The sequence below is a fragment of the Oryx dammah genome, unplaced genomic scaffold (assembly GCF_014754425.2).
Source record: "Oryx dammah isolate SB20612 unplaced genomic scaffold, SCBI_Odam_1.1 HiC_scaffold_4, whole genome shotgun sequence".
Taxonomy (NCBI): domain Eukaryota; kingdom Metazoa; phylum Chordata; class Mammalia; order Artiodactyla; family Bovidae; genus Oryx; species Oryx dammah.
In genome coordinates, this window is record NW_024070188.1 from 56872116 (window position 1) to 56889715 (window position 17600).

A 17600-nucleotide genomic window follows, 5' to 3' on the forward strand; every position below is an offset into this window, starting at 1 on the left:
ATACAATTCATATGAGGATTAAATGAGATAATATAAAACAAAACAGCATCTGGCATACGATAAAAATTCAATCATGACTGTTTTTACATCTATATTTCATTTTGATATTGGGTCCAATAATTATTTCCCCACGCATATCATGGGGCTTTCCAGGTGGCACTAGTGGCAAAGTATCCACCTACCAGTGCAGGAGATGCAAGAGACACGAGTTCGATCCCTGGGTCAGGAAGATCCCCTGGAGTAGGAAGTGGCAACCCACTCCAGTATTCTTGCCTGGAGAATTCCACGGACAGAGGAGTCTGCCAGGTTACAGTCCATGGGGTCACAAAAAGTTGGACACAACAGAGCACAACAGACATATGCTATTTCAAAATTAGTTTGGTAACACTTCTGGTTATTAATCCGGCAATTAATTTTTTCTTTAATTAATAATCAGAAAGGGAAGTCATATGCCTTCCCTGAGACCTACCCCTGTAGTGTGTAAGGTGTGTCTTGTAGATTAACCATTAATCCTAGAGTGAAAACTGAATTCAGGGTTGTCGGGCTGGAAAAGATGTGAGACTCCATCTTGCCAGTCCCCGGTTTTTTGACACAGGCAGATGTAAAGCCTGAAAGAGGTAAGTACCGTGCTCTGAGTTTGCACAGCTAGAACTATGGCACTTCTTCTGTGGTTATAATTAATTATGATCAGAAAAGATGACTATGATTAAGAAATCATGGTTGTGATTAGGAAAGATTAATGTTACCAGGTGCCTTTGTGAACTGGGTGTGAACTGGCTCCATGAATGACCTCAATTAATTAGAGACCTAGACTCAGGAGGACTCAAAGTTATTCCAAGTATGAATGTGCTGGACTTCACTTGACTGTTGCTTTGGTTCAGTAGGTGGAGCCACTCTTCCTCATTAGAGTAAACAGATTCAACTCAATTATAAATAGAAAAAAATATGTGCCCTCCGCCATTGAGAGCTGCAGAGAGTGACGACTACCTGGAGACCTCGGGTGCTGCGGTGAGCAGTGTTGGAGCATGAGTTCCAAGCCACAGTCCATAGGGGTCATTGGAGCTCCTTTCTCAAAGGGCCAGGTGAGTCAAAACCTGGCTTTGAATAATTGCAGTTTATGAGAAAAGTTACGAATTTCAAAATTAGTAAGGTGTTACCGTCTGGTTAGTTAAACAGCCTCATACAACCTGATCTGAAATTTATATTAAAGTCTTTTCATCATTTTACATCATTGTATAATTATGGTCACATATCCACTTATAACATTAGATTTATAACTATAACACCTAATCCCAGCCACAGCCAGTTTTATTTAAATCTGCCGAACTTTTCCTCATTTTTTGAGAAAATAATTTTATTTGAGTGGAAATAGACTATTTCTGCCTTGTAGTTACTCATTTAGATTTCCATGTTCTTATCACTATTGGTGTTACTGTGTATATGTAGGAGATAGAATTTTAAGAAAATATATTTTTTTAGTTATGTAATTAATACCTGGAAAAATTCATAGATGGGTGGTAAATTTTAAGTTTTAAAAATGTGAATAAACTAAATATTATTGATTTATCAACATTTTGAGTTATTTATATTATTTTAGAGCTTTAATGATTCTATAAAAGTGTTGATTTATGGATTAGGTGGAGTTCTTTGTGTACCTCTTTTTGAGGGATGAAAAAAGAAAATCGAAAAAGGAAACCCACCTGCAGATTGATCACATTGAAAAGACTATTGGATTTATCAAACTCCCAAGTTCTAAAACATGCAAGCAACACTTAATATACTGTCTTTTTTTTTTTTTTTCTTGCCCCAGGCACACTCATTCTGGTAAATCTAATGAGATTACAGATATCTTCAACTCCTCCAAGTGTCTGTGCTAAAGGGGTGGGGGAAGAATAAAACAAAAGCCAATAAGATAAAGCGTGAATTAAAACTCACCATGCAGATTTTTTTGAGGTTGTGGTTGTTTTAAATGAGGTTTCTCGGGTTTCTTAGAACTTTCTCTTTGCCCAACTGAGCAGTGTATCGCTTCTCTTAGTTCTGAACTCTTGCTTTGCACTCTGTGACTTTTTTTTTTTATTACAAAACAAATTGGGACAGGTCAGAGGTTAGAGATGCGAACTGCATTTGAAATGTCAGTCAAAACCGCTTCACTTCCCTTGGAAATCTTTCAAAGTTCTCTCCTGAAACACAGGGAGGTTTTGCTGACAAAGAGGTATTTCTTGTAATGCTGGGCTTAATTGTAAATTCCACAATGTGCTCACCTATAATGACAGGTTCTAACAAAGATCACAATAAAATAACTAATTAAAAAGAAGAAGAAGAAAAGAAGGAGGGAGAGGGAGAAAGGAAGAAAGAAAGGGAGAGAGGGAGGGAGGAAATGGCTGGAACATGCTCTGATCCCTGGACCCCAGCAGAAGGCCACATGCTGATGATAACAGCCCCTCTAGGGGATAACATTTTGAAACATAGCCCAGTGCATTTTCCTTTCTCCGTGATTCTTCCTCCCGCTTCTACAGCCCCTCCTTATTAAAACACGGCGCCATGCAAAGAGTAAGACACTACCGACCCATACACACACACACACACACACACACACACACACGCGCGAGAATGAAGCTTATTGTCTTAAGAGATTTTTCTACTCTACGCCGTAGCATAGAAGGGAAAAATCAGCCAACATATAAATTTCTGTCTTCAGTCAAGGGACGTAAAATTTGGATAAACAAGCAAAGGAGAGGATTAAAGGGCAGATGACTAGAAGGTTGAGTCTGAGAAAGAACTCCATCCTCAGCCCCACGCCCTTGCAGGGCAGTGGTTGAGGGGAGGGGGTGGGGACCAAAAATGAAGTAGGTATTATATATCTATTGTCCCATTGTGTTAGCTAAGGCTCAGAGGTCTATGGCAATTTGTTCAAGGTCACACCGCTTTGACTGTGTAATTCCAGACACTGATACCAAAGCCTGTGCTCCTGACCTGCGCTGTTACATCTTTAGTTCTACAGCGGATCTTGAGTTGTGGTCAATTAGGGATTGCAGCCTAGTTTCAAAGTCAGTAGTGCTAACAAAGAACAATGAGGAAAGACCGAACATGAGAAGCATTTTAAATCTGATGGAAAATAAAAGCTAGAAAATGTCACTCTGGGAAGCTGAACAACTGTGCTATTGTAAATATACAGCCAGCCCTCCATATCTGTGGGAATGTCTTTACTGTCATTTTATGTAAGGCACTTGGGCATCTGTGTAGGGGAGGGGAGGTTGTCCTGGTCAATCCTATACAGATCCAGAGGAGGAATTTAAGTATCAGTTAAGGGGTTGTATAAGATTTCTTCTTTTTTTTCTTAAATAATTCTGTAAGTTCAGAGTGGTCTTATTTTTGATTTAGTTATATATATATATAATTTTAATTTTTTTCCATTGAAGGTTATTACAAGATATTGAATATAATTCTCTGTGCCCTACAGTAGGTCCTCTTTGGTTATCTATTTTGTATATAATAGTGTGCATATTTTAATCCCAAACTCCTAATTTATCCCCTCATCTCTATCTCCCCTTTGGTAGCCATAAATTTGCTTTCTATGTTTGTCAGCCTATTTTGTTTTGTAAATAAGTTCATTTGTCAGGAGTGTTTAAGATTTGTTTCAAAATTTGAAAGGGAGAGGGCAAAAGTCAGGGAGTTTTATGAAACTGACAATTTTTGAACATCTACTAAGTGTCAGCTCTATACTAAAAAATACAGTGCTGGAAGTGTAGAGAAGATTGGACAGAAATCTAATAAAGGAGAGAAAACAATGACAAACAACTCAAAATCAAGGCAAAATTTCAGCCAAGTAGCACTTTATTGGAATTTAAAGAAGAAGAAATTGTACCTACTTGTTGAGGGCGTAGAGGCGGGAGTCGTAAAAAAAGGCAGTCCCATTATGGCTTGCAGTTGTAATTATCTTTTATTTTCTGTCTGGCTATTGATTGTGAAAACTGATAAACATCATTTACTAGTCTGATTATGTACCTGTTACTCACTTAGTACATTATATTATGATTTGTCATTGGACAAATAATAGAAGTCTATATCATCAAAACTGCCATTTAATAGGAAAACATGTAATCACTTTTTAAAATATAGAAGTATATCAGAATTATCTTGAAATTTTTTTGAAAAATACAAATGTCCAGGTATTTTTTTTTCTCCAAAGCTCCAGATATGTTTCCAATGAGTAGCCATATTTAAAAACAACTAGACTATATGATGATCTTTTCTCTAGCTCATTTCACTTTTTCTATTTCATATTCAGTGCCTTTATCAGGCAGAGTTTTTGTATACTTGTAAATAGTATGTATAATATATATCAGAAAACTTACAAATTGTAGCCTAACTAAAAAATTTATAACATTTTGATTCCACTTGTTTGACTTAATATGAATAGAATGCTAGATTTCTAATAAAAAATAGATATGCAACAAGCAACAAAGGTTTACTATATAGCACAGGGGACTATAGTCAATATCTTGCAATAACTTATAATGGAAAATTTCAAAAATAATATTTGTGTATATGTATAACTGAATCACTTTGCTGTGAACCTGAAGCACTGTAAGTCAACTACACTTCAATACAATATATATATTAAGCAAAAAAAAAAAAAAAAAAAAAGGCAGTGAAGTGAAGGAGCAAATGTGTCTGGCTGAGCATGGTGTTGGGGGGGAGTTCCTTGCTGCCAGGGACAGGAATTTGACATGGAGGATTTGCCTGGCAGTCAGGGCAAGTCATCTGGTATTTGAGGTGGGAGGAATTTCCGCTTAGTTTGGTGCCACAGTGCAACCCTGAGGATAGGCACAGGTGTCTGTCGGCACATCTTCCCTCCTGATGGCAGGCTTCCCAGGCGGCACTAGTGGTGAGGCGCAGGAGGCCTAAGAGGCAAGGGTACGTTCATGGTTTGGGAAGATCCCCTGGAGAAGGAAATCCAGAAGGACAGCCCCTCTACAGTATTCTGGCCTGGAGAATTTCATGGACAGAGGAGCCTGGTGGGCTATAGTCCATGAGGTCGCAAAGTGTTGGACACGACTGAGTGACTAACGCTTTCACTTTTTCACTCCCACCTAACAGCGCAGAGTAACTTTCTCTATTGAAAAGCCTTGTTGGAAATTGGAATCAGAGAGACACATAAAAGAACTATTTCTTTAGATGGCTTATCTGCCAGGAAGCTGGAGAAGACTTACTGCAAGGAAGAAGCGTGCTAGCTTCCCCGATGTAAAAAGAGCAAAGGTGGAATTGTGCCAGCCATGCTTAAACAGGTCAAAACTTGAAACACTGGGCTGGTCTTTGTGAGTTCATCTCCCAAGTGACGATTTTCCCTGCTGCCTCCTTTCTCCACAAGAGCCTACCATGTGGACCTGCACGTAGGTCTGTCTGATGTCACGCTCTTTTTTTCCCACCTTATGTTTTGACTCAAGCTGTTCTCCAGGTTGGCACAGTTTCTTCGTCACCCCATCTACTTTCCTGAATGACCTACTCATCTTGCAGGACTCAGCAGAAATGTCAGCCTGTCCCCTGCAGACTTCTCTGAAACTTCTCCACCCCGGACAGGGTTAGGAACATTCTGTGTTTGTGGTTACAATATCTTGTAACTGTGTTGACGCAAATCTCTAAGTATTATAATTGGGATTACTAATAAATATCCAAATCCCCTATTCACTTGTGAGTCACTCAAAGACAAAAGCTCTCTCTTTTGGATCATTGTATCTCTATCTATCTCTCAGAGTGCTTTTGTACAAGCTGTGTCCACTGTGTTGGTAACATAATGTGATGGAGAAGAGAAGCTGCAAGTTTTGGGATCCAAATCACCTGGATGTGAACTAAGGCTCTGCCACTTGTTCGCTGTGTGCCTGTAGGAAAGTTATATAACCTTTTTGATTCTATATCTTCATATTTGACATAGGTGTAATTCAATCTACCTCGCTGCGACGACAGTGAAATCATGTAAATTCCTGACCCTGTAGGTACTCAAAAAGTGATAGTTACTCTTCAACTGATTAATGAAAATGTTTCTATTGTGGGGGTTTGATGATATGATAATGTCTGAATTACTCTATGTTTTCATTGTTCAGCCACGAGGAGGGGTGGAAGAAGGCCCTACAGTACTGAGAAAGGCTGGTCTGCTTGAGAAACTTAAAGAACTAGGTAACTGTTTACTTAATCAAATTTTTTATTAAAGTATAGTTGATGTACAATATTATATGTTACATATTTATACAATATAGTGATTCATAATTTTAAAGGTTATATATACTCCACTGACATTTATTGTAAAATGTTGGCTGTATTTCCTATGTTGTACATTATATCCTTGTCTTATTTTATTTGTAATAGTTTGTACCTCTCAACCCTCTACTCCTATATTGCCCCTCCCCGACACCTTTCCCACTGGTAACCACTGGTTTGAACAAGGTAATTTCTAAGTTGAAAGAAATCAGCCCAATTTCTTTCTTACTCTGAAGGAAGGTCCAGGCTTCTGCTAAAAGAGGGTGTGTCTGGAGTGACATTTATACCACAGTGACATTATAGCAGCATTGGATATAAACTTAGAAGTACATCTTATTTTTTTAAAAAAAGCAGTGAAGGGGAGAATGCTCAGTAAACACTGTTGGATGAATATCCTCACTCAGATATTTTGTCTTTCCAGTGAGACTGCTCTTAGAGTAATCTGTATGAGGAAGAACTAGGGGGTGGGTGCATGGTAGGGGATTCAGGGAAAGTGAAAATGAAAAGCCAGGGACAGCAGAAAGTACATTACTAACAAAAGGATCCTTATTTGTAAAAAGAAATAAAATAAGATGGTTATATAATAACAGTACCTAGTATTTGCATTAACATCCTAGTATGTGTACATATATACATATATTCTATATATACACACGAGCATGCAGATGAAAAGTAGTATCATTTTAAAAGTATGGGCTAAAGTAAAGGTCATCTTTATATGTAAAACCCTGATGAAATGTTGGGGAGGATATAGATCAATCAGAACTCTCACGTATTTCTGGTGGGAATGCATAAATACACAGCCACTTTGGAAAGCAGTTTGGCAGTTTCTTAAATAAACATGCATTTATCTCTTGACCCAGCATATCTTCTCCTAGAGATTTACCAAGAGAAGTGATAACATATACTACAAAGTCTTCTACTTGAATGTTTGTAGTAGCATTATTTATAAAAGTCAGGAAGTGGAAACAACAAATGCTCATCAACTGGTGAATGGATAAACAAAAAGTGGTACATCCATACCGTGGGGGTAATACTCAACAATAAACAGGAACATAGGCAAGAACATGGGTGAATCTCAAAGATATCATGCTGAATGAAAGAGCCCCAGACACAAAAGGCTATAAACTGTATGATTTATATGAAATTCTAAGAAGGACAAAAGCCTAGCAAGAGAAAGATCAGCAGTTGCCTGTGGGAAAGGGCACAGATTGACTTAAAGGGCAGGAGGGAATTTGGGGAGTAATGAAAATATTCTGAAAGTGAAAAAATTCTAAATCTTTATTATGGTGGTACTTGCAAGATTGTGGCTATTTCTAAGACCAGCTGACTTGTACATTTAAAATGAATGTATTTTAGTGAATAACAATTATATCCCATAAAGGTAAAAAAAAAAAAAAAAAAAAAGACCCCAAGTGAGAATAGAAAGCTAGAGCCTTCAGTTAACAAGTGTAGTTTGGCCACATTTTATATCCACTTGAATTTCTTGAAGATGTTACTGATTCATGGATACACATGGACATGTAATAAGTATAATATACCATGACTGATTAATTCAGAACACTGTACTGATCCCATATCACACTTTTGCATGAAAGCTGTACCTTGAAGCCTAAGCAGGGCCTTTTAGGAAGTGAGTCTAGGTCTTTAGAATCTCTAGGTTACCTGTAATTTTTTTATTTAAAAAGTATAAAAATAGAGCCTTTATTTCCTGACCTCATGGAAGCATAAGGCTAATCATATATTCTTATTTAATTCAGACAAGCTCATTATGAGGCAGGTACAATGGGCAGGCAGAGTAGGAAGCTGAGTGGCTTCAGTTGGATAACAGCTTGGGATGAAACCAAGGGCTCTTAATATAGTGTAAGGAAGTTGAGAAAATATCAGTGTCTTTTTTTTCTGGGCATAAATATATATTGTTGCTCTTCAGTTGCTAAGTTGTGTCCAACTCTTTTGTGACCCCATGGACTGAAGCTGGTCAGGCTCCTCTGTCCATGGGATTCTCCAGGCAAGAATACTGGAGTGGGTTGCCATTTCCTTCTCCAGGGGATCTTCCCAACCCAGCGATCAAAGCCAGGTCTTCTACTTGGCAGGTGGACTTTTCACCACTGAGCCACCTGGGAAGCCATGTATAAATATATTTAAAAAAAAACAGCTTTTTATTACCTACACAAAACAAACATCATAGAAAAGTGAACAGCACACAAACAGAACCCAAGACAGTGTCGCCATGTGTCAAGGCCAAACCAGCTTATCACTGTTATACTTTCATGGCTAGCCTAACTGACTTGAGTCAAGAAGAATTTGCAGAGAACCCAGTACATAGCAGACAGCGGTGTAGAACCCAGTATACAGCAGGCACCGGTGTGCAGTGAGGTCGGTATGATGATGTCAGGTAATAGTGGATATGGTTTTTACTTTCACTAGTTTTTACAGCCTTTCCGGGTTCTTTTTTTTTCAAATAACACCTATTTGGTAAAGTTGGAATCATCCTACAGTCTGTTTTATAATCTCCTTTAGTAACCTAAAACTTTTAATTATAGAGTGTGATGTGAAAGATTATGGGGACCTGTCCTTTGCCGATAACCTTGATGACAGTCCCTTTCAAATTGTGAAGAATCCAAGGTGTGTGGGAAAAGCAAATGAAAAACTGGCTGATGTGGTGGCGGAAGTCAAGAAGACTGGAAGGATCAGCCTTGTCCTGGGCGGAGACCACAGGTCTTTTTTTTAATATTTATCTCTATGGGAGTCTGGTATAAATACGGTGAAGGAAGTATAACCAAAACCATGAGAAGAGAGAAAATAGGAAAGGAAAGTGTTGATCAACACTTTATACCACATTTTCTGCCTTGTTTAATTTTATTGATTACTACTTTATTTTGGAAACAAAAGCTTCCCTCTATTTGAAGTCTGTTATGACCTTTTTCTATGACAGCAGAAAATACATGGTATGTGAATGGATTTCAGCAAAATATTCAAGCTTACATTCCTAAATAAATAAGTACTGAGGAAATTAAGTCAGCTTATTGTACTTGATTAGTGATAATAGAAATAACTTATTTATGTCAACAATTAAAGCATGTGTTTCCCACTATCAAAGTAATAATTATCAAATTTTTGAAATACACATGCATTGGGGCTTCCCTGCTGGCTCAGAGGTTAAAGCGTCTGCATCCAATGTGGGGGACCTGGGTTCGATCTCTGGGTCGGGAAGATCCCCTGGAGAAGGAAATGGCAACCCACTCCAGTATTCTTGCCTGGAGAATCCCATGGACGGAGGGGCTTGGTGGGCTACAGTCCACGGGTCGCAAAGAGTCAAAAACCATTTCTATTAGAATTTTGAAAATCTGTTATATTTCCTTCCTGCCATAATTTTTCCCTTGTATATAATTTTAACAATTGTGTTATCCTGTTCTTCATCTACACTACAGATTTCCTTATGTTATTAATACCTCACAATACACACAAACATAATTTTTTACTGTTGCTTGATATTTGATCTAGGTATGATCTCTCTCTCTCTCTCTCTATATATATATATATATATCTCCATGTTGTCAGATATTCAGGTTATTTTCAAATTTCACCATTATGAATAATGTGGCAAAGATAATGTTTGTGCATGAGTCTTCCTATGTTTTTACTCTCAAGGTCCCAGGACATGCAATCAGAAGTATGATTAAATCAAAAGCACAAAGATTACAATGCTTCTTAATGCAGGAGTCAATTACTTCAGCCCCCTCCATATTTTCCTTGAAAGCCAAAGTGTTTTCAGGACTTCTGTGACAAAACTCACGTTGAGTAACTGGAGCTGTCTTTAAGTAAAAAAAATCTGTAAGTGGGAATTTTAAAAGTGGCATATGGACAAAGGAAAACAAACCTGAAGGGAAAGACAAACAGCATACTGAGTCATCAATACCTGAACGCCAAGAAAGGACTGCTTCTGAAAGTTTACGGTTCTCTGGAGGGTTCCTGAGCATTCACAAGTGGGAGAATGCAGACATTGTATGGCAAATCCTGGTCTTTTAACTTTTGCGTAAGATACTACTTAGCTTTGCCATTCTGGCAAGTTTCCTGGAGCTTGGAGTGTTTGAGATGAATTTTGAGGGTTCTGGACCCGCCTAAGAGTGAATCCTTAAATATGTAGGAGGAGACTCGAAAGTTCCAGCAGAGGATCTGAACGTTGAATAGAGTTAGCGTCCAGGATACACTGGCTGAAGTAGATGTAAGGGTTTTGAGTGATGTTCCCCAATTGTAAAATAATTGGATTTTAAGAAAAATGGGAGGACTCTGTCATAATTCACTTGGGAGAATTAAGTATTTACCAAGAGAGATGAGAGTACAGAAGATGAGCCTGTTTTAACTCTGAGAACTGAGTGATATCTCATGCTGAAAAACTTCTTGTGTGGCTACTGTCTGTTCACACATTTAATTTTTAGTGAAACTAGAATTTGCAATTTTATTAGAAGGTGGTTTTGAAGAAAAATGAAAGTTTTTTTAGTAATGCCGTTACAGTGAATAAATATAACCTGTTAGTAAATATCGTGTTATGTATACTTTCTCTATTGTGATTGTTTAATTGGGATCTTCAGTTTAAAATCTCTCAGAAATATTAGCCACTTTGACTTAAAGGAAAATCAGGCAAGAATATTGTGTAAATGATATGATAAACATGCTGACACTGCAAACCTGATGTTCACACAAACTTCTTTTCCTTTAAAGTTTGGCGATTGGAAGCATCTCTGGCCATGCCAGCATCCACCCAGATCTCTGTGTCATTTGGGTGGATGCTCACACTGACATCAACACTCCACTGACAACCACAACTGGGAACTTGCATGGACAACCTGTGGCTTTCCTTCTGAAGGAACTAAAGGAAAAGGTAAACAGTTGGTTGGTATTCTGTTACAAAAGAATTATCTTCAGCAGAAGTTCAGAAGCCAGAAGGGAAGGAAGAACCCCTGTGCCATTTTATTCTTGATTAATTTTCAAACCATTTTCTCAGCAGCTGATAAGCAATGGTGGGGGCAGGGGGGGGATGTGGACAGAGGTAGTGAGACTCTGTATCTCTATGTTTTTAATAGTTTGCAAACTGACTTCAGGAGTAGCTTCCCTTTTATTTTTTTTTTTTCCTCTCAGAATTCCAAATAGTTTATGTAGATTCTCTGCTCTCAGAAAGGTGGAACACAATTCTCCACTCCTAAGTGGAGAATATGGCTGCTTACAGTTTAGAGCCTTCCCCTAAGGTAGTATGAATTCCTGGCAAGGCCTATGTTCCCAGGACCACAGTGCCCTCCAGACTTCTTCCATGGGTGCGGTCTCTGTTCCTACAGTCATCCGAGCATGAGATTTGGCCCCTTACATCTTTAGATTTAGAGAGATGAAGACTTTAAGTGAAGAAGTTCTAAGGGTTGGTGACAGAGGGGACAGGGTTCAGGGCACAGCCTGCTGTCTCAGATACATAATCCTTCTAGAAAGGGCAGGCAGCACAAGGTCGGGGGGCAAGGCAAACTAATGGGTGACTGTGGAGGGAGGGAGGCCACAGACGGTGTGCTCGCTCCTAGCTGGGTGGGCAAGAGCCCCCAGTCCTCAGCGTCCCCATCCTTTTGATTCTTAGGTGGGGCAGAGAGGCAACCTTTATGACCAAGTGAGCAAGGCTCAGAGTAACACACACACACCCCAAATGTGGAGAAAGGCAAGGACCATAACTCTGCTCCTGGTGCCTCCTCTTTCTGTTACACACCCCACAGCCTCTCATCCTAACCAAGTGTCCCCTTCACAACACAGGGCCTTTTCAAACATGGAGATTTTAAATGCAGATTATGGTGGCTTATTATTTAACATCTTTGCTATGAGAAGCACATGTCTAAACCACAAGAGGGAGAATTATCTCCTTGCTCCCTGGAAACTTCTTTTCTAAAAAATGTAAGATGAAATTTCAGAATAAGATTTAACACTGTGGTTCATAATTTTTATTGATATGCTACCAATAAAACAATTTTTTATTGATACAATTGTAGTAAATTGGACAATGTGATGATACTTGGGGATCCAAACCTCCTTATGTTAAATGTCAGCAGCAATATTTTCCAAACAGATGACCAACATGATTGGTTTATACACCTGCAAATGCATTGTTAGCTCATGAGAACAGCCAAGCTAGGCTCTGGGACATTTGAAGACATGGTCAAACCAAAGGTCTGACTGAAAATTTTCATCAGCCACTCGAAACCATCCTCTGGATAAAGTCTCTTTTGAGAAAGAGAAGAAAAGAAGGAAGCTACGAAAGCACACTGATTTCTTTATAGAAGAGTTCCAGGAGAACAGGGCCCAGTGGAAATGGAGCGTAGAGCAGGTAAATGCTGACAAACGGTTCAGGTTAGGTCTGGGCTACCAGGCGAGGCTGGGTAAGGCCAAAGCAACCAAGGGTAGCACAGGAGGACAGACATTCTCTTCCTAATTTTGTACTATATTGTAATGATTTCCTTGAATATTATGTTCTGAATATAAGATACATGCAATCTAACGTGTCCTTAACTTTCAATGCAAGATTTGCTCAAGAGAAGCGTATATAACCCAATGGAACCGTTGCAATTCTAGATGCCCGCGGTCCCAGGATTCCACTGGTTGGCTCCCTGCATATCTGCCAAGGACATTGTGTATATTGGTCTGAGAGATGTGGACCCTGGGGAACAGTAAGTCTACTTCTTGATGTGGTTTACCTTCCTTTTTGTTCTTTCTCATGTTAGGCGTGCTAGTCAAGTCAATGGGAAAAAATTATTTTCAGCACCAAGTCTGTATATCTATGTGTGCTCAGACGCTCAGTTGTGCCCGACTCTTTGTGACCCCATGCCTGCCAGGCTCCTCTGTTCATAGGATTCTCCCAGCAAGAATACTGGAGTGGGTTCACACTTCCTCCTCCAGGGGATCGTCCCCACCCAGGGACAGAGATAAGAGAATATAGTCTCTTAAGTCTCCTGCATTGGCAGGCAGATTCTTTACCACTAGCACCACCTAGGAAACCCCATATATCTATATCTGTATCTAAGTGCATGCTAAGTCACTTCAGTCATGTCTGACTCTTCGAAACCTTACGGACGGTAGCCCTCCAGGCTTCTCTTTCTGTGGGATTCTCCAGGTAAGAATACTGGAGTGGGCTGCCATACCTTCCTCCAGGGGATCCTTCCGACCCAGGGATCGAACCCATGTCTCTTGTCTCCTGCATTGGCAGGTGGATTCTTTATTGCTGAGCCACCTAGGAAACCCGTCTGTATCTAGATCCGTATCTATACACACATGTATACACATATATGAGCTTCCCGGGTGGCTCAGCGGTAAAGAATCTGCCTGCCAATGCAGAAGACGTGGGTCTGATTTCTGGGTTGGGAAGATCCCCTGGAGAAGGAAGTGGCAACCTACTGCAGTATTCTTGCCTGGGAGATCCCATGGACAGAGGAGCCTGGTGAGCTACAGTTCATAGAGTTGCAAAGAGTCAGACAAGACTTACGATATAGATAATATATGTATGTATTTAGGTGATTTTTACCTTGACTTGCTGTTTAAAAATTATTGATATATACATACAGTTCACCAAACTTAAATAAATATTTTTAAAGATTTATGTTTTGGCTATGGTGAGCCTTCGTTGCTGCATGTCTTTCTCCAGTTGCGGCGAGTGGGGGCTACTCTGTTGTGGTGCTTGGGCTTCTCAGCATGGTGGTTTCTATTGCTGTGGGGCATGGACTCTAGAGCATGGGGGCTTCAGTAGTTGCAGTGTGCGGGCTCAGTAGTCGTGGCTCATGGGCTCTGGAACGCTGGTGTGCCAGTGTGTAGTTGTGGCACACTAGCTTAGTCACTCTGCAGCACGTGATATCTTTCCAGACCAGGGATCGAACCCATGTCTGTTGCGTTGCAAGGTGGATTATTAACCAGTGGACCACCAGGGAAGCCCCTTAAATAATTTTTGAATTTTACCACACTGATCTTTTCTCTAAAAGGAAACAAGAGGGTCAGCCTCCTTATAAACTGTAGATTATCTTAATATCTTCTCTTTCATAGCTATATTTTGAAAACTCTGGGAATTAAATACTTTTCAATGACTGAAGTGGATAAACTGGGAATTGGCAAGGTGATGGAAGAAACATTCAGCTATCTGCTAGGAAGGTATGCTGCCTCTGTGTGTGTGTGTGTGTGTAAACATAAATATTATTAAAATGACTTGCTACTAACACTAGTCAACGTAAGTTATTAACAAAGCCTGCAAGTATAATCATGAACGTTCACAGGGTTGTTACTTTTTGTAAAACAAAGTAAGAACTGTATTTTTCTACTAAATATTAAACCACCAACTTTAACCTGAATTCCTTTCCCACCTTTGAAAAGAAAGAAAAGGCCAATTCATTTGAGCTTTGATGTTGATGGACTGGACCCATCTTTCACGCCAGCTACTGGCACACCAGTCCAGGGAGGTCTGACTTACAGAGAAGGTCTCTACATCACAGAAGAAATTTACAAAACAGGTGAGTAAAACTCTGAGTGAATACAAGAGAAAGTGCACATCTGGCCAATATATATTGATACCTCCCTGATCTGAAAACAGAGCCCCAACTTGACACTTTCTGAACGCTCACTGCATAATACAATGACTGAAATGTTTCCAGTTGTTACTACCTCTTTGCACGCCTGGATAATACTTCAAGTCAGTCTGTACTAAATTATAAATGTCAGCTATGAAATAAATTACATTATTTCCATTTGTTGTTACAGGTTTACTCTCAGGATTAGATATAATGGAAGTGAATCCATCTCTGGGGAAGACACCAGAAGAAGTTACTCGAACAGTGAACACAACAGTAGCAATAACCGTGGCTTGCTTTGGGGTTGCTCGAGAGGGTAACCACAAACCTATTGATTACCTTAAACCACCAAAGTAAACATGGAATCATCATATAAAAAAACTCACAGCTAAATGACATAATTAGCAAATCTAATAGTTTAAAGTTACAGTTATCGTCCCAAAGATTTGGTCTTTCAGGAAAATCTTTTGCCTTGGTAAATATTAGTACAATTAGTATAAACTGTATAATTCCCTCTTGGTGTGAAATTTAAGATATGGAAATGCTAGCTTTTGTGAAATTAAGAAGTTTATATTCCCATTTTGGCAAAAGACTTATCCTTAGAGAAACATACATTCATATCCGAATAAAAATTTGCTGGCATTAAAAATAAACACTTTTATCAGCCCCCACATGTACAGTGGGACTCCTGGTATCAGGAGATAAAGCTACCCAACCTGAAAAGGGACCATATTTCCATGTTGTTCAAAGCTGTAATGCCTAGAAACTGCTCTCCTCTATCTCTTTGTAAGATTCTGTCATCCCTATACAAATTTCTAAATACATGCAACACACACAGATACTGACACACACACACCCTGCTTAAGACTACCATAAATACTTAAAAAACCACAGTGAAATTATTATCTCTACAACACTGTAAGACCTTGGTTAAGTTATTTATACTCTTTTGCTCTGGTTCCCTCATCTGTAAAATGGATTATTATAGGGTTTGGGCAATCTCTAAGTTCACTGATGTTAGATGACCATGTTTTACTTTTTTTAAACCTCAAGCATGATATTGGTTAATATCATGTTAAGCATGGCTGCTATTCAGATAGTCTTTTGGGAAACAGAGGAAAGAAATGAACTATTTTTGTTTCTAAGATATGCTAATTTAGGTTGCGATTTCACTGAAAATTATCTGTGGCTTCCAAATGCTCCACCTTTCACTTATTTCAGTTGGTAAAGAATCTGCCTGTAATACAGGAGACCTGGCTTTAATCCCTGGGTCAGGAAGAGCCCCTGGAGAAGGGAATGACAACCCACTCCAGTATTCTTGTCTGGAGAATTCCATGGAGAGAGACACCTGGCAGGCTAAGGGGTCCCAAAGAGTCAGACACAACTGAGCAACTAACACTTTCCCAAGTTTCCAAATGCCCCACCTTTCACTCATTGCAGTTAAGAGTGTACTCACTGGCTGAACTCCTGAACATCCTAAAAACTCATCTCAGCTCTATTACATAGTGAAGGAAGTAGGAAAGTAAGTGAAAATAAACTAGAATCAAAACAAGGGAAGTGAACTCTTTCCCTTTCCTCCAACTTACATAGAACTCAAAGTGGAGTCTGTAATGAAGCAGGCTCCATGAAATTTTACTGTTTTTCTTTTTGAAAAAAAGTTAAATTTTTTATTGAAAGATAATTGCTTTACAGAATTTTGCTGTTTCCTGTCAAACCTCAACATGAATCAGCCATAGGTATATATATATATATATATACAACCTCCCTTTTGTTATTCTTGTTATAACAGCTTTATGTGTTAAAGAGCCTCTACCATCTGATTGTTTACCTGCAATACAGAATTTTAAACCTGTTGACACTATGGACTTTGTAGAATAAGTGTTTTATTGAATAACTTTTAGATAAGAGCAATTATAATGGATCTTACTCTAGAGAACCTTATCCAGTACAGCAGTCACAGGCAGTTACATTAATTAAAGCTTAATAAAATATTCAGTTGCACACTGTAAGTGCTTAACAGGCACATGGAGCTACTAACTATTGAACCGCACAGCACAGATATGACTATTTCTACACCGCAGAAACGCCTAGTGAACACAGCCACTCTAAAGTTATCATTAGTTTTCAAAAAGAAAAATTTTAGGATGTAATGGATATGAATATTTTTTTCTCAGCTGTAATCTAAACACAAATTAAGCTTCTGTCTTCTATTAATGTCTCTGATTAATACTAACCTCTTAGAACCCTATTTGGGGAAATCATATTCCCTTTTTTTTAAGCTAGAGAGGAAAAACTGAATTTTTAATAAAATTAACTGGAATGTGTAAGTCCATAAGAAACTGACATGGAATTTTTTTCTTTATTCTATTTGTATAATACTATTGTTACAATTATTCCTATTCTGGGATCTCAAAGTAATATATTCCTTGAGGCAGCAAGAATATATGGAGACTAGGTTAAGAATAATACTTGAAATCATTTCTAGGATAAAATTTCTGGAGAATTTTAAGAATATCATTAGCTTAGAAAAATTGTTTATACCATTATACAAATTTTAAGCTGTCTTTGCATGGCAAATAAAGATCCAATGATTATAAAAATATGAATCATGAAGAAGATAAAGGTCTAGGAGGAATGGTTTGGAAACAGAAGTTCACAGTTAAACCTCACTAATTCTTAAAAAAAAAAATCAGCACCTCTTAATTCCTAGGTTAATGTCAGTCACTGACTATAGTGTACAGTCCATGGAGGTGGCTCAGTTCTCTCTTC

The 17600-nt window shown here is 38.7% G+C and overlaps 1 protein-coding gene and 1 long non-coding RNA gene across 2 annotated transcripts in view; one reads left to right on the forward strand and one right to left on the reverse strand.

Annotated features, from left to right (window-relative positions):
- The window catches only part of LOC120863024, a 65892-nt gene extending 63874 nt beyond the window's left edge, over window positions 1-2018 (reverse strand). Inside the window, exon 1 of the long non-coding RNA XR_005720904.1 lies at window positions 1936-2018. This is a non-coding gene — a long non-coding RNA (uncharacterized LOC120863024). The remainder of the gene's footprint in view (window positions 1-1935) is intronic.
- ARG1 (arginase 1) lies at window positions 874-15957 on the forward strand. The gene is made up of 8 exons (XM_040239226.1): window positions 874-1082; window positions 6102-6174; window positions 8799-8973; window positions 10978-11137; window positions 12856-12950; window positions 14314-14418; window positions 14638-14774; window positions 15022-15957. Exons 1-8 carry the CDS (start codon window positions 1026-1028, stop codon window positions 15186-15188), a joined length of 969 nt encoding a protein of 322 aa, XP_040095160.1. The 5' UTR covers window positions 874-1025; the 3' UTR covers window positions 15189-15957.
- Window positions 15958-17600: the final 1643 nt, after the last annotated feature.